Genomic DNA, 19,271 nt, shown 5'->3' on the forward strand with positions numbered 1-19,271 from the left:
TATATCAAATGTATTAACATTCCATACTGATAAATTAAATATGGGAGTGGCATTTATCTGAGTAACTATTATTCTTCCCCAAAAGAATATCATTTACGCTCTATTTACAGGAAAAGAAACTTTACCTTCTTGTAGTACATAAAACGTCATAATTATATTTGTCAGTTTTAAATCCGTTGTACCTGTACATGAAACTTACAACTTGGCAATGTAGAAATCTCTGCATTGACAGTACTAATAATACCAAGATTTGCTAAACTTCCTCTTAGAAGTCCACAAGTGAACGCTAACAGTCGCGGGCTTTCTTGAAGATATTGTTTATTACTGTTCGTACCTACTTTTTCGAGCAACCTGAACGAGTTATCTTGTAATACATAAACGCCGTGATGATTCGTCCTCAGGTTGTCGATCTGTTTGTGATAAAGGCTGGCCCAGAAATCGGTGCAGATGAACTTGATCATGTCCAGTTCGTCTTTGAACCGATTCCATTCCCGCGTCAATCGCTCGATTATTCTATAGCCGACGCTGAACCCCATCCACTCCAGCCTCGACAATTCCTCTTCCCCCTCCTTTATTAATTAACAATTACCGCAAATAATGACGATTTTATATCATAGACACTAATTTTGCGTTCGATTTAACAAAGTGTGTATATAAAGTTACGAGGCGGTCGAAAATGTAGGGTTAGGATACAAATTACGCGATTCAACGTACGTCTACATAGTTACCTTGTTATTACTCGATTTACTTAGGGTGTAATTAACCATCTCAGCGTGTAGATACTCAAACAGGCATTCATCAGCCTCTCCCGAAGAGTGAGGAGTAGTTTTCGTGTCGATCATCTGCTGCCTCATTTCACCATGTATATTCTAGGTATTCTTGACTGCAGCGACGTACTCCCGTAACCACTTTCTGCAATGCCTGTGTGCATCATTCAGACTAGGCGGACGTGCGGAATAATGAATTTCTAACAGACGCGTCGCGTCCCATTGAATTTTAGACGATTTTTTACAACCGATCATTTGATATATAATATATATCCAGGCAGAAGAGAAAGCTTTAATCAATTCGTTGTTACGGAGCCCGCTGTTCAGGCAGTGTCCCTTGAGATGAAGCAAATTCTTTGTAGCAAAATAGGGTAAGCAACTCGAAATACGTACGAAGTAATTTCATTCCTCAGAATTAAACTACTTTCCTCGTATCTCATTTCGTACTTTCGTTATTTGAATACGAAGTTCTACGTCGCTCAGGTTAGGATCTATTTTCCACGTTCCGATATATTTTATGAAATAACATCGATCTTTCTTTAATTTTGAAGCTAGCCCTTCATCCCCAGGAGACAAATAGTAAAGATATTATGTTTGATACAGTCAAACATGTTTTTCTTCCAGAGACAGGATCGTGCTCGTCTCGAAGACGTCACGATACTCTATGCCTCTGTTTAGTGCCAGGAACTTAACGTCTGGCAGAATGAACAAGGTCTACCGGCCTTTGCTATCGTCTCCTCATATACGTTACTACGGCAATCCTAATAGAGCGTACGCGATGTTCATTGGGAGGATTTTAAGAGGAGCCCTGAAAGTACGGTACCTCTTGTTGGGAGGGGCTGTCGGTAGCGGTGTCACACTGCAGAAGGTACTTGCCACAAGTAAACACACAAATAATTAAACAATATTTATAAACGAAACCTTTCCTTAAAGAAATATGAACAATGGAAAGATGTGATGCCAGACATGAGCTGGCTGGACAACGTATTACCGAACGAACAGAAATGGGCGAACATACGTGACTCCCTTTTGTCTGTTAAAGACACCGTCGCAGATAAAATGGAACTTGGTGAGTGTTTAAATAAGTAGCAATTTAAGTACATGAAAACGTGAGGCAAAAGGAATTAGAGGAATGAAAAATGGGCAGATCCACGTATAAAGCAGCTCGGGGAGACTAAGTATAAGGAATACAGGGAATGGTTTAATCAAAGGCTGGACGATGCCATCAGAGCTGCTGAAGTGAGACAGAACGAACCTGGTACGAATCGTTCTTCGAATCGTGAGTCGGAAGGCGTTTTTTTATTTATTTTTGTTTCGCATGCGTCCCTGCGATTCTCCCGTTAGTCGTTGTTATAATTTGCCTGACGTTTTCCTACCCAGCTTATTTAATCATCCCCCGCTACATCGATCTCACTTTTATATTTTACATACCTCGATTTGTTCGTCGAATTTGTGTGACGATGAATGTTTCGTATAAACGAAATGACTGTACGCTTGTGTGAATTAACATATCCCTGCTTTCTATCCCGTTTCCTAAAAAAATCATTCTTATGCGTATGTATGCTTAATCTAACGCTCGATCTAATGTTCAGTTAGAAATGTTTTATTATGGTCTGTTCTGTTCAGGTATAATTGACGCAATCTCAGCAATAGTATCCCAACTTTATTCAGGTGTGTAAAATTCGGGATTATTCGCATCTAATCGTCTGTCCATTCAGCATTTCTTTTCGTACATATCATTTTCAAGCAACGTCGGTCGTATGCATTTAAATTCAATGGACAAAATTGTATCCATGATTGAAAATTGAATACTGAATGGGACAGACCCTTTAGTTTTGCATCTTTTTTTTTCATACCACGCTCGCATTCTGCAACGTCACCGGTCAATAATTAATTATCATCGTCATATCATTTTAACCGTACGCAAGTACAATCGCGAAATCCAATAAAATGCTTGAATCTTCGGTGCAGAAGCGAAGGAACAAGTATCGAACAATACCGTGGCGTTTGCACGGCCGTTGGTTGACGATAACGTTGAAGAGGAACGTAAAAAAGCTCGTATGTACATGTTAGTGTCGCTCGTTCTTCGTTTGCGAGACTTGTAATTACACACGGAACGTGATTTCGTTCAAAGAAAAGTCGCAGCAGAGGATGAACGCCATGCAGGAGGAGGTGATGCAAATTCAGTTGAGGTACCAACGGGAGTTGGAGAGGCTGGAGAGGGAGAACAAAGAACTACGAAAGCAGATGCTGTTACGGGGAAATCAGAAAATGAGCACTAAAAAGATTAAAGTAATTGAGTCTGATTTATTAGACCATGGATTTACTTCATCGGACAAGATTTTAATTGAATATTAATTTCGTAGAAATCGTTGATCGATATGTACAGTGACGTTCTAGACGAACTTAGCGATTACGACAGTGCCTATTCCACAGCCGACCACTTGCCAAGGGTGGTGGTGGTCGGTGATCAAAGTTCTGGTAAAACGTCTGTGTTGGAGATGATTGCTCAAGCAAGAATATTTCCTCGGTAATTCAGAAACTACAGAAAACAAATCACAAGCAGTTTTATTAAGAATTGCAGTTGACTTCGAAAATAATATTCCAGAGGTGGTGGCGAGATGATGACAAGGGCTCCGGTAAAAGTGACCTTGAGCGAAGGCCCGTATCACATAGCTCAGTTCAAAGACAGTTCGAGGGAGTTCGATTTAACGAAAGAGTCGGAATTAGCCGAGCTGAGACGCGAGGTTGAATTGCGTATGAAGAACAGCGTTAAGAACGGGAAAACTGTTAGCCAAGACGTGATCTCGATGACTGTTAAAGGGCCAGGGCTACAGCGTATGGTTCTCGTTGACTTGCCTGGTATAATTAGCGTAAGCAGTGATTCCTAGACTGGCTCGAACGATCGTTCTTGAAAAACGAGTTCAATTTACGAAACGTTTACAGACAGTTACGGTCGACATGGCTGAAGACACGCGAGATGCTATTCGACAGATGACCCAACAGTACATGAGCAACCCTAACGCGATCATTTTGTGCATCCAAGATGGGTCCGTGGATGCTGAGAGGAGTAACGTGACAGATCTCGTTGCTCAAATGGATCCCAGTGGCAAACGAACCATCTTCGTTTTAACTAAGGTGCATAATGTTCGTCGTGAATGAACTGATCTTTATGCATAGAGAAATTTATTTTATCGTTTAAACATGAAGCACTGATGTCGATTCAAATTTGTTGAAGAGTGTTTCTGATATCGATAGGTAGATTTAGCAGAAGAGAATCTGGCCGACCCCGAACGCGTCCGCAAGATACTTTCGGGTAAATTGTTCCCAATGAAAGCGATGGGTTACTTCGCGGTGGTCACTGGTCGTGGCAAACAAGACGACAGCATACAGACCATTAAGAGCTATGAAGAAAAGTTCTTTAGAAACTCGAAACTCTTCAAGTATGAAAGATGAATACATGTATTCACATGTATATGAACTGAAGTGAGATAGAAGATAAATTTGTTTTTTAGCAGAGATGGTTTGGTCATGTCTGGTCAAGTTACGACGAGGAACTTGAGCCTCGCGGTTGCCGAATGCTTTTGGAAAATGGTTCGCGAGACCGTGGAGCAACAAGCGGATGCCTTCAAGGCTACTAGGTTCAATCTTGAAACCGAGTGGAAGAATAACTTCCCACGGTAAAAATCGAAATCAATTTCGTGTTAAATCAAATATGGTTTTGATTCAATTAAAGAAGTCCGTATACTTTGCGTAGACTCAGGGAATTGGACAGGGACGAGCTGTTCGAGAGAGCAAGGGGCGAGATTTTAGACGAAATTGTGAATCTTTCCCAAGTCTCGCCTAGACACTGGGAAGAGGTGTTGATGCTTCGCATCTGGGACAAAGTCAGCATGCACGTGTTCGAGAATATTTATTTGCCCGCGGCGCAAAGTGGGAATCCAGGTGCGTTTCACGATATAACAAAATGAGAACGAGCGAGCACTTATGATAATTTTGTACAGGCACGTTTAATACTACAGTCGATATAAAACTTCGCCAATGGGCAGAGCAGCAACTGCCGGCCAAAAGCGTCGAGAGCGGTTGGGAGTGCTTGCAACAAGAATTTCACAATTTCATGAACCAGGCGAGGCTCAGTCCGGATCACGACGACATTTTTGATAATTTAAAAAATGCAGTGGTCAACGAAGCCATGAGGAGGCATTCCTGGGAGGAGAAAGTAATTAAAAATATTCTAGTCCCATCTCGATTGCCTGGATTAAATAAAAATCGTTTTAGGCCTCGGAGATGTTGCGCGTTATTCAATTAAACACTCTCGAGGACAGGAGCGTGAACGATAAACGGGACTGGGATCAGGCAGTTCGTTTTTTGGAAACTTCTGTGAAAGATAAGTTACAAGGAACGGAGCAAATCTTGCGGGACATGTTGGGGCCTGGTCGCAAGGAACGGTGGTTGTACTGGCAGAGGCAGACCGAGGACCAACAGAAACGCACAGCAGTGAAACATGAATTAGATAATATCCTTTATGCAGACAAGGTACAAAGAACATTCGTCGCGAGAGTAAAACTGAAGGAATTTGGGAAAATTCAGTATTGTTTAATGTTTGCTCGCAGAAACATGCGCCTACCCTGACGCAGGACGAACTGACGGCAGTGAGGAAGAACTTACAGAGAAATGGTTTAGAAATAGATAACGAGTTCATTCGGGAAACGTGGCATCCGGTTTATAGAAGATTCTTCCTGCAGCAGAGCATGGCCAGAGCTTACGACTGTAAGAAAGGATATTATCTATACCACACGGGACATGAGACTGAAGTAAGCAGAGGCATACGTCTGGACTTCGTGTTTTTAGATGTTAAGACAATTCTATCAGGAATCGTAATTGAAAACGATGTTAAATTTACAGATGGAATGTAACGACGTGGTGCTGTTTTGGAGGATTCAGCAGATGCTGAAAGTTACCGCGAACGCGCTCCGCCAGCAAATAATGAACCGCGAAGCCCGCAGACTAGATAAAGAGATAAAAGAAGTACTCGAAGATTATAGCCAAGACACTCAAGTTAAACAGCAGCTGTTGACCGGTCGACGCGTCACCTTAGCCGAGGAATTGAGTAAGTCGCTCGTAATAATAATGATTAAATAGATTATGCTGATCACGAGTTTTTCATTTTCGATTGCAGAACGCGTCAGGCAAATCCAGGAGAAACTGGAAGAATTCATTCAAGCATTGAACAAAGAGAAATGAAGAAGCTGGGCTAAGATTCTAGTTGAACCATGGAAACCGATGGTGTGATGGTATGTGATACACGATTACAGGCCCTGGTGGCTGACTGCGCGGATGTCTAGGTATTAATTTATTTTTTCTCTTCGTTAATCGAGCTACTAGTCAGTTTTTATGGATAATGGAAACTGAACGACTCACAATGATCGAGACACGTGAAATTTTAGTCACTTTCATATAATCCACTGCTTGGCGAACTTCTTCGATCTGTCGATCGTCCCAGCATCGATAAAAAATAACTTAAATTTTCGAAAACGTACACGAACAGAATGACTGTAATAATGAGCGATCACTATTTTCATTTCACGTTCAGCAAATTTTCTTTCAGCAGCTAGCATCGATTGTACCAACAACTAATTGAATTAATTGTATCGAGTAACGACGTTCAGGGAGTGTAGATATAAAAAACGCGATTTAGGGAGAATGTCGCACATTACATTTTGTATATACATCTCATCTTTGCATACAGAACGAATGAAAGCGCGCATACGTTTTGTATGGGTAGGAACATGGAATAAAGAAAGAGTGAAAACGAGAATACCTTTCGTATCTTTATTCGTATTTTTTTGGGTTGGCGAGAGTCTCAACAGTTATTTCGAGATTCTCTGCTTAAATCTAAGAAAAAGTGTTAAGAAAGTTACGAACATTTCTCCTTAATTTACGCGTATGATTGTTTCTGGATGGCCTTAATTTATTCTGCTCTTCCGAAAATCGAAACGTTCGTTTAAGTACTCGCTCGGGATTCGAAATTTGTACAAAAATGGCTGAGGATTATTAAAATACACGACTAGACACATCTAAAATTTCCTCTCGTGTGTTTGTTTCTTTTTTCTAAAAAAGGTTTCAATCCCTGTCCACGTTCAATGACAATTAATGGCGGTTTCAAATGTATCACAAAGATCAGTTAGACGGTAGAGAAACGTATTAAAAAATATCATTTCCTCCACGGGAATTAATTGACGATGAAATCGATGATCTGTAGGTCAACCGGGAAACTACGCTCATCTGAACTAACTTCCAGACAAAATATATCCTACTCTTTGGTCCGAACGTTCGATAAAGCATTCAAGTTCACACATCTTTATAGAAGGTCAGTAAATTGATATTATCCTCCGGTAAATCGATCTATGGAAACTTGATATGCTAGCGTAAACGCGTCAACGCCACCACATATTTTATAATTCCCTCGACCACCTCGGTCGGCGATAGAAATTTTCCTATGTAATGTATACTTGAGTATTTCCTTTTTCAAATATGCGAGCCTAAAACCAACGCCATCGATACAAAATTAGAGAACTGTGTACACATTTGGCAGGAATGTTCCGTCTCAACTCTGCTACTCAACAAGCGTTTGCGGACAATCACGTTAACAGACACAACGAGCAACAATAATTAAAACACAGTGATTGACCACCCTGGTCCCTGCCACGTTTCTCAAATTCCGCTTGAAACTATACCGAGACGTGACAAGTAACGGGTTACGACAGTCTTCCAGTGATCCATAACTCCGCGTATTTGGGGTCGATAACCAGCAATAAATATCGCAACATGTTCATAAATAGGACTGTACCGATATATTGTTCTAAGTATAAACATTATATATATATATATATATATGTACAATTATTTGGTAATACATCATTTGGTAACACGAGGCGCGTAATTGGCCGCAAATCAATTGAGAAAAAAGCGTTTTTCTTCAAATGGACGAGGTTGAACGACACGCATTAAGTCTCGCGTTCGAACATGGCCTATAAAATCCTTTATTTAGTTAATAAACGTTCACCACGATGCTATCCCTTCCCGGTTAAGTTAATGACCGTGCCGTTCGGTCAGGACACGATGTGAGAAATTTGTACATACGATACACGGGCGAGAACACTCCCTTGCTCATCTTGCAAAACTAGATTCTTTTGTTCTTATCTCTCTGCTTAAACGTAATACTAGCGATACGGAGCTTACGTAATATTCATCGTCTGCAACGTCCCCTTCGCGGGATCACAGTCGAAACAAAAATATAATCGATTATGAGTGTAACCCTGAAGAGGATTGCTCACGGTTTTGGACGTCGGGGAAGATATTACGCCTTCACCGAGTTACCGGTATCCTGCACGTCTGGGATCAGTTCAGCTGGACTGTCGCCTTGGTCCTCGGCCCTGTGGTAACCAGAAAAGGAACATGCCGGCGCGCTTCTGGCCGCAGCTGCCGAGGTATCTGGTAAGAGCGACGTACGCTCCGTCGCGCTTCCCCAGGCCTGCTGATACGAGCCACGGCCACGTATCCTACGACTCAACGAGGATCCTACCACCCCCAAGTGCTCTTTGATGTCGTTGTGGACGTCCGACACGTCCCACATGGCCCTGGATAAGTCGAACACATGTCTATACGTATCGAAGTGTATAATCAACAGAGAGAACAGGGAATAGATGTTCGTTTACCTGAACGCGTCCCACCAAGCCTGAGTCTGCGCTAAGTTTACAAAAGGTTTATACGAAAAGCTGTAGTGGTGAGCGACCGCAGCCATGAACATCTCTATACAGATAAGGAAATCCTGCAGCCTCGACGATATACTCCTAATATCGTCTTTGTCGTTCGTGTTGAAAATACTCGATATCACGTCGAAGTACACCAGCAACGCGATCATCACGCCTTGACTGTAAAGTGACAACATCTCGTGAATCCGTAGAACGAATCGTATTCTCTCGACTTACAAGAATGAGAAGAATACGACAGCTTTGATGCACAAGAATTTCCCGAGGGGTTTCATCGGCTTCAAAGCCTCGACGTTGGCACGGTAGAACAGTACCAGAGAGTACATGGCGACGAACTGCGATAAATTATTAAGAGCGATCACATATGGAAAAGCTACGTCCTTCCGGAACTCGCCCTCGCCGTACACTCCATTCAGCTCACAAATACTGGAATCACGTATGACGTTCACCATTTGGAACGTCGTTTCCTCTATTTTTAATCCGTTACTTACAAGGATATCAAAGTTGTAATAGGCCGGACAGCAGTGTATTGCAATATACCGTGTTTGCACATATGTACAAATTCCCTGCCCATCTCCCAATCGGGTAAACAGCAGAGAGGGAACATGTGATGCACCTGCGGCGAGATCTCGAGTCGGTGCTCAAGCTGACGGTCGGCGTCTAAGTAGGCCAACAGATACATCATAAAATTGTATATTACATACGCCTCGTAACATTCCCTTAAACTGTCGACGTATATGCTACCCTCGGGGTAAACGAGGCCTAGCCACTACAACAGATATCAAAAAGTTAACGCGTTGTTTAAACGAGAAACAAATAGAATAGCTACGGTGTACGTACAGCGTTCACCGCGTAAATCGGTACCATCCATAGTATTCTGAAACGAAGAACGAGATTTTGTCAATAGAATCGAGTAGTTAATTTCTATCAATTGTTTACAGACGGTGACTCAAGCTTGAGAAAGCGAACTTTGAACCCAAGCAATCATATCAATTCCTATTAAATCGTTTCGGCTGTTTTAATAAATCGTTTTCTGATACGCAAAGAGGATGGACGAAATGAAATGTTTTTACTGCTAATAATTCTTTTACGCCACGTTCTTATAAGCTCCATAAAGAGAAGTGAAAGTTTTTAGCTGTATCAGTGAGTCTTGACCTGTGACCCGTCAAAGGTCGATCGATTCACGGCTTGGCCTTGAATTTCTTCAAAGTTTTTTAATGTATCTTCTGGATGCGGGATCGTTCACGTACCTTATGATATATTTCTGCAGCTTCGGCTGTGTGTAATATATCATATGCTGGACGATCTCGTAAAAAGCGATGGGCAGCGCGAGGAGCACGAAGGCACCGCCGACGAGTGCCCCTTGGTCCTGTTTGTTGAACCCATTGTTAATAGAATTGGCCAACAAGATCGGTACCAGGATTATGATCAGCAGCGCGTAGAGACAAGTGAGAACTGGTAGAATCCATAGTCTCCAGCGGCGACAGATCGAAGCCATCACTTCTCCGCGTCACCGAGGGAATATCACATAATTTTTCCAGTAGGTCCGCAGGTGCCTCTGGACAATCACAAAACCATGCTCCGTTACAAACTCCCGGTACTATCATACCACGAACGAATTTAGGTTACAAAGAACCGGACCGACCGACACTGCGTAGAAAAATTGAACGTACTTATGCGCTACGACGAAATCGGCCGCTTTCATCGAGCGCGAGAGATACCGTCCTCGGAGAACTCGGGGACTGTCCGCGGTGCTCAGGCCAGACACGATCGGTGGAATCGCGTGAGCCTGGTAAATCGGAGCGTTTAAAGAGTCATAACAACCTTGTCAAACACGATGAATCAACGACGAAGTCGAGGTGGTCAGCTGACAGTGACAGCATGAAGGAGGGAAAGCTGCCTCCGGAAGCCCCCTCGCCCCGAGTTACGCGATCCGCTTTATATCGCATGAATATCAATTTCACTTCATCTACATTCGTTGATAAAATTACCCCAATTACCGATCAGTCAGATTTTAACTAATAAGACATAAAAGCATATACAAGCATTTTGTACAAGGACGACGGATTCGGTCGAGGACCTCGCGTCCTTTCAAGGGACGCTCGTTCGACTCTCGTAGACTTGTTGTTTAATCAGGAAATTCTGATGGGAGCTATCTAAATGATTACGAATGTTATTGTGGCGTTTATCGACCGTGTTTGAACAACCCCAGAAATAATAGAACTTTTGATGAGTTGACCGTCTTTTATCAAGTCACGGGACGGCCGAGTTGGACCGAGTTCATCCGTGTTATCTGCTTTAAATAGCAAGGAGGATGCAGGAGTACGATTACTCTGGGCAAATGTCTATATTAAGATCGAAAAGAAAGGAAAAACGTTCGCGGCTAAGGTTGAAGATCTTCAACTTCGAAGTAGGTTGCTCGATCGCTGTTGAGAGGACATGAAATAGTGGTTTTCATTCGTCGACGTTGGTGTTAGTGCAATATTTGCGTGGGTGAGGTAGAAGGGAAGGGAGCATCCGCTCTAATGGCGTCGGGAGCCAAGCACTGTTGTCACATTTTGTCCTACAGTGTTTCAATATTTTGCTTTGTTTATGTCGGTCAAGTTTTCGAGGAAGGAGACGAGAGAACCACGCGAGCTTGCGAAGGTTGGTACAGAGAGGTGAGAGGAGATCGGTTTTAACGATTGAACGGGGATCAAGCGAGCACAGAAATTTTCTGAGACCTCCGGGTGCAGTGACCTTGATTCCGCTGTCATTTCTATCATGTCCACTGGCGCGAAATTTAAGCCGATTCTAACGCAGACATCGGCCCGATAAACTAGCTGAAGTCTATGCAAAAATCGTGGTCATGAAATATTGTCACGCATATGTTTTACGATTGACTGAAGCAAAACGAAATCATTTTCCTCTTCTCGAAGTTAAATGTTTGCTGCATCAATAAATAATTAATTTCTCTGAACCCAGAGAGCTAGTCCTTATAGATGGCAAGGGCAGAATCGTAGACTCAATTCTCACCCATCAGCAACTGAGCGAAGTGATCATGGAAGTAACAACAGAGGAGGCACAAGCGGTGCTGCTGGAAGGAATGGAGGGTACGCAGTACATCACCATCCAAAGGACAGACGGGGAGACGCTGAGTAAAAGCGTGCCGCTTCTGACTCTAAACGGAGAACTTATCTCCGAGGGAATGGTCGTTGACATGATAAATGCTGGCGTGTCATCGGACTACGGCACAGCTAGCCAGTACTACGAGGAGGACGATCTGTTGCCTCATGAGTTAACAGAGGTACTGCCTTTCTACTTTTTACTGAGACGAAGAAACTGATTTTGGATTGTCAACAGGAAGATCGAAGACTGGCGGCAGCTCTGGTAGCCGTTCAGCTGCAGCAGCAGCAAAAGCAGCAGCAACTCCACAACCAGAGCCAGGATCCTACGTTGCCGGACGTGTCTCATTTAGAAACGTTATCCCCTGTAAACACGTACACGATTGAAACTGTGCCACCCCCAGGCCCTCCCGTGTATCCCACCCTTCAACCCTTCAAGCGAATCACGCATGGTGTGAAGCAGGAGTTCATAAACGTGAAGAGTGAGTACGACGTCGATGTGTCGGCTGAGAGCAGCGAGGACGCGACGCCGAGCTCCGGGCCGAAGAGATCTCTGCCGCACAAGAAGCGGATTCCTAGAAAACTGAAACAGCAGACGAAGAAGAACTCGTCGAGGAAGGATGGAAAAGCGAGCGCGGATAACGCGAATGCGGATAACTCTGGCGACGTGCAATCACACGTGTTTAAGTGCGAATTATGTAGCTCCAGATTTAGTAGCCAATTGAAGTTCTTCGAGCATTTGAAGGCGCATTACGAGCCCGTGAAGCAAGAGACGAGAATAGCGCAGGCGACGAACACGAACATCACGATATCGGTCGCGGAATCGGTGCAGAACCTCGAGAACTCGGTGATCGAAGAGTTCAGTGAGCCCGAGGATCTGATGGAAGGCATCAGAGGCGTTGGTAAGCGATTCGAACTCCCAACACTCGAGGGAAGTTTTCAATTCTTTGTTTGCAGTTGAGGAAACAGGTGCTCACATAGACGATGAGACGGAGTCGTCGTTATCCGTGGTGAACAACGATAACTCGTTGTGGGCGATCGCCGATGTCACCGGCAATGTACATAGGGATCAAATAAAGCCATCTACCATAGATCAGGCCATCCTCGACAAGGGAAAGACTGACATTCCACAGACAACGAAGAAAAAGAAAGCGAAAGCAAGAAAGTCAAGTTAGTAATTCAATATCGGAAATCCTCTTCGCGGCGAACAGTCATCAATCATCCTTTTAATTTATGTAGATGACGAGTTAGCGTGTCCCCAATGCGATCGGTCGTTCCACCATAAGAATAGTTTAGTATACCACATGAGATCTCACAGCGGGGAACGGCCTCACCAGTGCGAAGTCTGTGGAAAAAGTTTCTTCGCTGCCAGCGCGTTAAAGGTAAAACAATCTATTTATTTCATGCTTAATATCGGGACTCCAATGATTTCTTTAATAGGTGCACAAGCGTCTCCACAGTGGCGACAAGCCGTATAAATGCGAGGACTGCGGCAGACACTTTCGCCAGTGGGGAGACCTGAAGTATCACTCTACTAGCATTCATTCGGAACAGAAACAGTACCAATGCGAGTACTGCGGTAAAGACTTCGCTCGGAAGTACTCGCTGATCGTTCACAGGCGAATACACACCGGCGAGAAGAATTATCGTTGCGAGTACTGTAACAAAACGTTCAGAGCCAGTAGCTATCTACAGAATCACCGGCGTATTCACACGGGAGAGAAGCCTCACGCTTGCTCCGTATGTGGGAAGCCGTTCCGAGTGCGCAGCGACATGAAAAGGCACATGCACACGCACTCCAGGACCACCGTCCGAGAGAGGTCCGCGAGAGCTCCGACGAGCAAGAATCTAGAGGAGGAAGACGAGGAGATGAGAAAGGAGAGATCTCAAGCGAAGACCATTCAGGATCTCGTCCGGGACTTGAAACTCGAAGTTGAACCGTCGGGAGTCGTGGAGATCGTCCCGCCAGACGATAATCCCGAGAGCATTTTGCCACATACCGACGGACAGGATCTGGAATACAACGTTACGGCAACAACGGACGCGGGCAACGACAGGGACCCTCTCGAAGCTGTCGTGCGCACCGCGGATAATATGTTAGTTTCATTCTTTTCTAAGTAATATTTCAAATAAATTAGAAATGAAATAAGGAATTCGATTTGTGTGCTTCCAGGCAATATTTCTTCATGTAAGGAGACGCTGTTCTAAGACGTCCGTCGCACAAAGGTGCCAGCCAGCGGACAACTCGATCTTACTAAGCATGTTACACGCATCAACGCACTGTACTTTCCGGTTTCTCCGCTAGCCACTTTTTATATGAACGTTGCAACTTTGAAATGAATTACGACTTGAAAATGTTATACTTAAGACTGTTTTCAGCGGGAAACCTGGATGAGTACAAGAAACACGTGGGCGTTAACTCCCACGGAGAAGTTACATTTAATCGTGTATATATCGATGCACAGGCGACTGCATATACTTATACACTCAAGCACGTAAAAAAGTTATGCATACGTATATATTGTACTATATAACTATCCTTGATGCTACTTGTACATTTCTAAGTTTAAATTAACTTAGTAGTTTATATCGCGAGTTGTCGAAAAAAATATATTTTTTACGTGAAGACATTTATAAAAACGTTGTGGTCCACTCTCATTTCATACAAAAATAAGTTTGTATCTAAATAATGATTGAAGGCACCGAAGGTAAGGGAGTCACGTCATCAGAATCGACGAACACGTGCAACAGTTGGGACAGATCTCTAGATTCGAGAGCCGCACTGAGTTTACCCGCAGCCTCTTTGCTGCTGATCCTAAATAAAGCAATACGTTAACAATTTTTCCAAACGAGGATTATCTGTTTATACGCACCTTCGGGAACGTTTGGCCCTCTCCCAGTCAACGTAGAGATCCACGATCATCGCGTGGAGCCTTTCCAATAATTCATTATCCCTCGCCATTTGCGATTTAGTCTCTCCCTCATTTTGTACCAATTCCTGATATTCACTGCACAAGTTTTCTTTCGGATTTTCTTTTAACTCCCATTCCTCGAGGGCGTTCAGAATTTTTATTTTCGTGATCAAACCGTGAACAGCGTTCAGCCGCGGTAGAATTAATTCTAGCACTCTGGTTAGACTACCTTCGACGACGTCTGCAGAGGCGCGACGAATAGAAAAAGAAATCTTAGAAAAAAATATATTAAACAGGAGAATAATCGTACCACAAAAGACGTCTAATTTGATTTTTCTCTTCGTTGCTTCTCTGGTCAACACGTCCCTAAGGATTATAATACTGGATATGTTCTCCCCAAGAAATGTCGCACTGCCTTTTCTGAAAACAAACGTAAACCCGTCCTAAAAATTAGGAGAAAATTCGCGAGCGGAGGGGACCGACTTACTTGTATTTGCATTTAAGTAGAGTACCGATGAAAGCAGAAACATACGTCAGTGTAGCTTCCCCTTCTTCAAGGTGAGGTCTTTCGGGGACGTCGGGTAATACAAGAGACAGCCAGGCATGCATCTAAAACAAAAATTGATTAGCAATCGTCAAGAACTTGAAGTTGAACAAATCACCTCCGCAGTCGTAAAACTGCCAACTAGTCTCAATTCGTTGAACGGGCCTCCGTTTGGTCCCTCCGCGTTTTCCTCCTGATGCTGCCTCACGTGAAGCGAAAGGGAGCAAATGGGTATTTGAATCTTACGACAGCACTTCGGTTGCACCTAAATAGGATTGAAATTATGATACAAAAATGTTTGATTACGAATGTTACTGACGTACTTGCGATGTGACATAAATTTGCAAAGTGCCAGGCTGTCCCTCGATGGTCCTCAGCCTCATCTCTAGATGATTAGTATTCACCTATAAAATTATTAAAGAAAGAACAATTACTTTGGATGAAAAAAGTTTACATTTTTCTTCTAACTTCGATATTTAATCAGTTACATATGATTATTTGGCATTTTATTGATGTTGACAAAATCCGACCATTCTACCGTCGAATGCAGCGAACTTTGGACAATACTTTTCCATTTTCGTCAATAACTCCCGAACGGATGGACGTAGGAGGACGTATTTAGGCTCATTTTGTAGGGGACGACGAGATCTACAATTTCTATCTAATAATTTTGCGCTAGCGTCAATAGTTTACGAGTAAATTGCAAAAAACCGTTTTTCGTTTTTCGTCTATAACTCGTTAACCATTGACACTAGCGAATTCTTTTTGCACAGAAATTGTATATCTCGTCGTCCCCTACAAAATGAGCCTATAAACGCCCCAATACGTCCATCCGTTTGGAAGTTATTGGCAAAAAACAGAAAAACAGTTTTTTGGAAATAACTCGTGAACTATTGGCACTAGCGAATTCTTTTTACGCAGAAATTGTAGATCTCGTCGTCCCCTACAAAATGAGCCTAAATACGTCCTCCTACGTCCATCCGTTCGGGAGTTATTGGCGAAAAAGGAAAAGTATTGTCTAAAGTTCGCTGAATTCGACGGTGAAATGGTCGAATTTCCTTCAGATTTTGTGAAATTTCGTTTTTCCTCAATAACTCCTAAACCCTTGCAGATACGCGAAAAGTGCATAGGACCTTTCTTGTAGATCAGATCGTCCTCTACAAGAAAGGCACCCTAACGACCCCCCTACGTCCATCCGTTCGGGAGTTATTGAGGAAAAACGAAAATCGCGAAAATCTGAAGGCTAACCCCTTTGGAAAAATGTCAAAAAAAAAGAATTGTTTTTTTTCGCGAAATACACGTATTAGTCATCAGAATGCTTTAACCAAAAGTTCTTTTGCTTCCAACTGCAATATTTCACGAGTTATTGGCATTTTATTGGCATTCGCGAAATTCGCCCGTCGAATTCAGCGAACTTTTAAAAAGACTTTTCGTTTTTCCTCAATAACTCCCGAACGGATGGACGTAGGGTGGTCGTTAGGGTGCTTTTCTTATAGAGGACGATCTGATCTACAAATAAGGTGGTATGCAATTTTGCCGTATCTCCAAAGGTTTAGGAGTTATTGAGGAAAAACGAAATTTCACACAATCTGAGGGAAACTCGACCATTTCACCGTCGAATGCAGCGAACTTTGGACAATACTTTTCCATTTTCGTCAATAACTCCCGAACGGATGGTCGTAGGGGGGCGTATTTAGGCTTTCTTGTTGATCAGGTTGTCCTCTACAAGAAGAGCCCCCTAAACGCCCCCCTACGTCCATCCGGTCGGGAGTTATTGAGGAAAAACGATAATTTGAAAGAAATTGAAGGGGTACCCGTTGGAAAAATCTCGGAAAAATCGAAAATTTTTTTTGTTGTTTATTATTAGCAATGTTCTTCCGACGTCTGATTTATTTTAAAAAAATGCGTTTCTAAAGTGCATAAACGTTTGGGATTGACTTTATAGCCAATACATCCTTAATTAATATTTACTTGGCAACGATAGGTAGCGAGGACGAAGTTTCCTTCTTTGGGGTTGCAAGCTGACAAACTGACCACCGCACTATTACTCTCCACATCCAATAACTGAATCGGCGTGTCTGATTGAATCAAAATGTTATCAATCGGCGTATCAAGCTCCACCGAAAGGGAATACGACGCGTCTTCCGTTTTCAAAACCATCCTGCAATTATCCTTCATTGATTAACATACAAAATAGGATAAACTGAGTTTGGTACCTGTGGTTCACCGAAAGAATTAACGGTGCCAGAGAGTCAGTCGCGATGCCCGTTTCTTTCTCCTCGTTAAGTTTCTCTTGTAATTGCTGTATCTCCGTTCTTAGCTTCGCCAAGCCGTCGTTCTGTTCGATCTCTAGCAGCCCTGGAGGTCTGGTAGTCAAACCGAATATTCTTCCGGAATAAGTCGTGACCAGGACTTCTGGATATCCCGCAGCACCGACCACTCCTCCCATCACTGAAGTCACGCTCTCGTTCGCATTCTACAAATTAATACATATGAAATCGTGGGAGTTAAAAAATGAAGAATACGACTCATACATGACGATAACGTAGCAAGGGAACCATGTCTTCTTCAGGGAAAGTGTACACCTCAACAGCACCGTCCTGCCGACCAATAAGAATATCCAAACCATCTTGCAACTTATACGTATCCAGAGAAGTGATTTCCGGTCCCGTTGTATTCAACAACCAAGTGATCCTCAGAGTTTTAGTACCCTGTAGGATCAGTAAACCCACTTTGCCATCCACCGTTCCAACAAGGACACGTTCTTTCGAGTCTACGTCACCATCTCTGTAAAAAAAAATGAAAGTAACTCTTCTAACGTAGGAACAAGATATTTGAAATAATTGTGAGAAATTGTGAACCTTTGTAAAGATAATACTGTGGGAACGCTTGGAAGCCTGAGGACCGCAGGACTCTTGGTGCCATGCAGGACTCGAATCTAAAATAATGAAATTTTACAAATGATTCTATAGATAAAAAATGCATCTGATAAGATTCTTACAGCACAATCGCCGCAGGCGAGTATAGCAAATACGAAATTGCTGTCAGTAGGCAGAAGGACGACGTCGTTTAAGATCTCGCCTGCCAGATACGAGTCAGCATCCTTGCAATCATGATACCTGTGATACAGATCTCTAGCGCACGCTGCCAAATCAGGACCCAGCACGTGTCTACAAGAAAACTCGTTCTCTTACTTCCATAATTAAAATGATTTAATTTAAATCTTTAAGATTTACATACAAGGATGAAATGGGATCTATGAGATTGGTGTCAAACTCGAGAAACAGTTTTCCTTTTTTAGTAAAGCCACGGACGGTATTTCCTTGAGCGATATAAATTTTATCTCGTCCACTGCCTGCGAGGACTAATTTGTTAATCCTTGGTCCAGGCAGAGACTTGAACGACACCTGCAGCTCTCCCTTTTTGATACCTTAAAAAAGTACATAAATAACCTTTATGGAAATTGTTTGTAAATTTGATTTCAATTTTGAAACTTGCCATAGACGTGGAGAATACCGTCGTGGTCAGCAACGGCGAACTTCTGAGTCTGCCTGTGTTCCGTCGCTGGGAATATCTTGGTGGTTCCTTTAGACGTGACGCCTACAGCCGTGTAATCGATTCTCGACAGTGGCAGAGTCATCTTGCATTTTTTTTTTCAATTTATATCACATTTAAAATTATTTTCCTATTCTCTGTTATTTTTGCTTGCTTTAGTTTCACTGTGCAACTCCAACGGAAGCACACATGCGCGAGGATCGATTCAACCATGGAGACGAACGATCACAACAAACTCTTGATAAAAATTGAATACATTAAATACAGTAAAGGAATAAAAATGAATTAACAGATTTATTAAAAAGCCTGTTTTATTTTCAGAAATTATACAAATCTGATACGTGTTTAAATTTATCCACCCCTGATTATCGTCGATAATACAAAACGTGTAGAAAAAAAATCTATCAATGCTACGTTGCAAATTTTCTATACAAAAATAATTGACGATTGAGATTATCTTTACACGAGGTGTTAGTACTGTTTCGTCAGAACTGGATATACTACTAAAAACTGGTTAGTCCTTAGCTACTACTTGAGAGAAGTACACTTCGAGTTTATCAATTTTATTCATGTCCATTGGACACATCTAATTGATATTGAAGAAAAAAAAAAAAAAA

At 42.6% G+C, this 19,271-nt stretch overlaps 5 protein-coding genes across 12 annotated transcripts; 2 read left to right on the forward strand and 3 right to left on the reverse strand.

The window, feature by feature from the left end:
* Positions 1 to 86: 86 nt before the first annotated feature.
* Trs33 (trafficking protein particle complex subunit Trs33) lies at positions 87 to 917 on the reverse strand. Its single transcript, XM_018022161.2, has 2 exons — positions 729 to 917; positions 87 to 569 (listed from the first exon to the last, which is right to left on the reverse strand). The coding sequence occupies exons 1-2, from the start codon at positions 852 to 854 to the stop codon at positions 168 to 170; spliced, it is 528 nt and encodes a 175-aa protein (XP_017877650.1). The 5' UTR covers positions 855 to 917; the 3' UTR covers positions 87 to 167.
* Opa1 (Opa1 mitochondrial dynamin like GTPase) lies at positions 907 to 6,585 on the forward strand. 6 transcript variants are annotated; one of them, XM_018022153.2, is made up of 18 exons: positions 907 to 1,138; positions 1,392 to 1,635; positions 1,701 to 1,836; positions 1,915 to 2,046; positions 2,394 to 2,438; positions 2,739 to 2,825; positions 2,902 to 3,059; positions 3,134 to 3,297; positions 3,376 to 3,640; positions 3,714 to 3,905; positions 4,026 to 4,210; positions 4,283 to 4,447; positions 4,525 to 4,712; positions 4,772 to 4,986; positions 5,046 to 5,303; positions 5,381 to 5,581; positions 5,673 to 5,877; positions 5,947 to 6,585. In XM_018022153.2, exons 1-18 carry the CDS (start codon positions 1,110 to 1,112, stop codon positions 6,009 to 6,011), a joined length of 2,934 nt encoding a protein of 977 aa, XP_017877642.1. In that variant the 5' UTR covers positions 907 to 1,109; the 3' UTR covers positions 6,012 to 6,585. The 6 variants fall into 6 exon arrangements, with proteins under 6 accessions (XP_017877642.1, XP_017877643.1, XP_017877645.1 ...); XM_018022154.2 differs by having other exon boundaries at positions 4,286 to 4,447; XM_018022156.2 differs by having other exon boundaries at positions 908 to 1,138; positions 1,915 to 2,025.
* On the reverse strand, positions 6,586 to 10,409 carry LOC108623575 (transmembrane protein 184C). Its single transcript, XM_018022160.2, has 7 exons — positions 10,213 to 10,409; positions 9,790 to 10,097; positions 9,380 to 9,416; positions 9,031 to 9,308; positions 8,759 to 8,965; positions 8,486 to 8,701; positions 6,586 to 8,407 (listed from the first exon to the last, which is right to left on the reverse strand). The coding sequence occupies exons 2-7, from the start codon at positions 10,035 to 10,037 to the stop codon at positions 8,128 to 8,130; spliced, it is 1,266 nt and encodes a 421-aa protein (XP_017877649.1). The 5' UTR covers positions 10,038 to 10,097; positions 10,213 to 10,409; the 3' UTR covers positions 6,586 to 8,127.
* Positions 10,410 to 10,578: 169 nt separating this feature from the next.
* Positions 10,579 to 14,486, forward strand: LOC108623585 (zinc finger protein 260). 2 transcript variants are annotated; one of them, XM_026812399.1, is made up of 7 exons: positions 10,579 to 11,199; positions 11,504 to 11,825; positions 11,882 to 12,545; positions 12,601 to 12,813; positions 12,883 to 13,025; positions 13,084 to 13,739; positions 13,817 to 14,486. In XM_026812399.1, exons 1-7 carry the CDS (start codon positions 11,132 to 11,134, stop codon positions 13,833 to 13,835), a joined length of 2,085 nt encoding a protein of 694 aa, XP_026668200.1. In that variant the 5' UTR covers positions 10,579 to 11,131; the 3' UTR covers positions 13,836 to 14,486. The 2 variants fall into 2 exon arrangements, with proteins under 2 accessions (XP_026668200.1, XP_026668201.1); XM_026812400.1 differs by having other exon boundaries at positions 10,579 to 11,185.
* Positions 14,318 to 18,813, reverse strand: LOC108623584 (Bardet-Biedl syndrome 7 protein homolog). 2 transcript variants are annotated; one of them, XM_018022173.2, is made up of 13 exons: positions 18,598 to 18,813; positions 18,340 to 18,529; positions 18,101 to 18,269; positions 17,961 to 18,037; positions 17,634 to 17,886; positions 17,316 to 17,575; positions 17,071 to 17,260; positions 15,423 to 15,503; positions 15,218 to 15,364; positions 15,043 to 15,164; positions 14,866 to 14,975; positions 14,517 to 14,796; positions 14,318 to 14,458 (listed from the first exon to the last, which is right to left on the reverse strand). In XM_018022173.2, the coding sequence occupies exons 1-13, from the start codon at positions 18,737 to 18,739 to the stop codon at positions 14,326 to 14,328; spliced, it is 2,154 nt and encodes a 717-aa protein (XP_017877662.1). In that variant the 5' UTR covers positions 18,740 to 18,813; the 3' UTR covers positions 14,318 to 14,325. The 2 variants fall into 2 exon arrangements, with proteins under 2 accessions (XP_017877662.1, XP_026668199.1); XM_026812398.1 differs by having other exon boundaries at positions 14,517 to 14,975.
* Positions 18,814 to 19,271: the final 458 nt, after the last annotated feature.

This window comes from Ceratina calcarata, unplaced genomic scaffold, assembly GCF_001652005.2.
Source record: "Ceratina calcarata isolate Rehan_Ccalc_2016 unplaced genomic scaffold, ASM165200v1 scaffold275.2, whole genome shotgun sequence".
In the NCBI taxonomy this organism is placed as follows: Eukaryota; Metazoa; Arthropoda; class Insecta; order Hymenoptera; family Apidae; genus Ceratina; species Ceratina calcarata.

Bases quoted from the DNA above. Each gene is read 5' to 3' on its own strand.
- Trs33 (XM_018022161.2), bottom strand. From the start codon at position 854: ATGAGGCAGCAGATGATCGACACGAAAACTACTCCTCACTCTTCGGGA. The intron at 570-728 runs GTAACTATGTAG...TAATTAATAAAG, and splicing joins GTAAATCGAGTAATAACAAG to GAGGGGGAAGAGGAATTGTC.
- Opa1 (XM_018022153.2), top strand. From the start codon at position 1,110: ATGAAGCAAATTCTTTGTAGCAAAATAGG. The intron at 3,906-4,025 runs GTGCATAATGTT...TGATATCGATAG, and splicing joins CCATCTTCGTTTTAACTAAG to GTAGATTTAGCAGAAGAGAA. The intron at 4,448-4,524 runs GTAAAAATCGAA...TACTTTGCGTAG, and splicing joins TGGAAGAATAACTTCCCACG to ACTCAGGGAATTGGACAGGG.
- LOC108623575 (XM_018022160.2), bottom strand. From the start codon at position 10,037: ATGGCTTCGATCTGTCGCCGCTGGAGACTATGGATTCTACCAGTTCTC. The intron at 9,417-9,789 runs GTACGTGAACGA...TCTTCGTTTCAG, and splicing joins CTGCAGAAATATATCATAAG to AATACTATGGATGGTACCGA. The intron at 8,408-8,485 runs GTAAACGAACAT...CGACTTATCCAG, and splicing joins GCTTGGTGGGACGCGTTCAG to GGCCATGTGGGACGTGTCGG.
- LOC108623585 (XM_026812399.1), top strand. From the start codon at position 11,132: ATGTCGGTCAAGTTTTCGAGGAAGGAGACGAGAGAACCACGCGAGCTT. The intron at 11,200-11,503 runs GTGAGAGGAGAT...CTCTGAACCCAG, and splicing joins GCGAAGGTTGGTACAGAGAG to AGAGCTAGTCCTTATAGATG. The intron at 12,814-12,882 runs GTTAGTAATTCA...TAATTTATGTAG, and splicing joins AGCGAAAGCAAGAAAGTCAA to ATGACGAGTTAGCGTGTCCC.
- LOC108623584 (XM_026812398.1), bottom strand. From the start codon at position 18,739: ATGACTCTGCCACTGTCGAGAATCGATTACACGGCTGTAGGCGTCACG. The intron at 18,038-18,100 runs GTAAGAATCTTA...TCATTATTTTAG, and splicing joins TCGCCTGCGGCGATTGTGCT to ATTCGAGTCCTGCATGGCAC. The intron at 17,887-17,960 runs GTTCACAATTTC...TTTTTTTTACAG, and splicing joins ACAGTATTATCTTTACAAAG to AGATGGTGACGTAGACTCGA.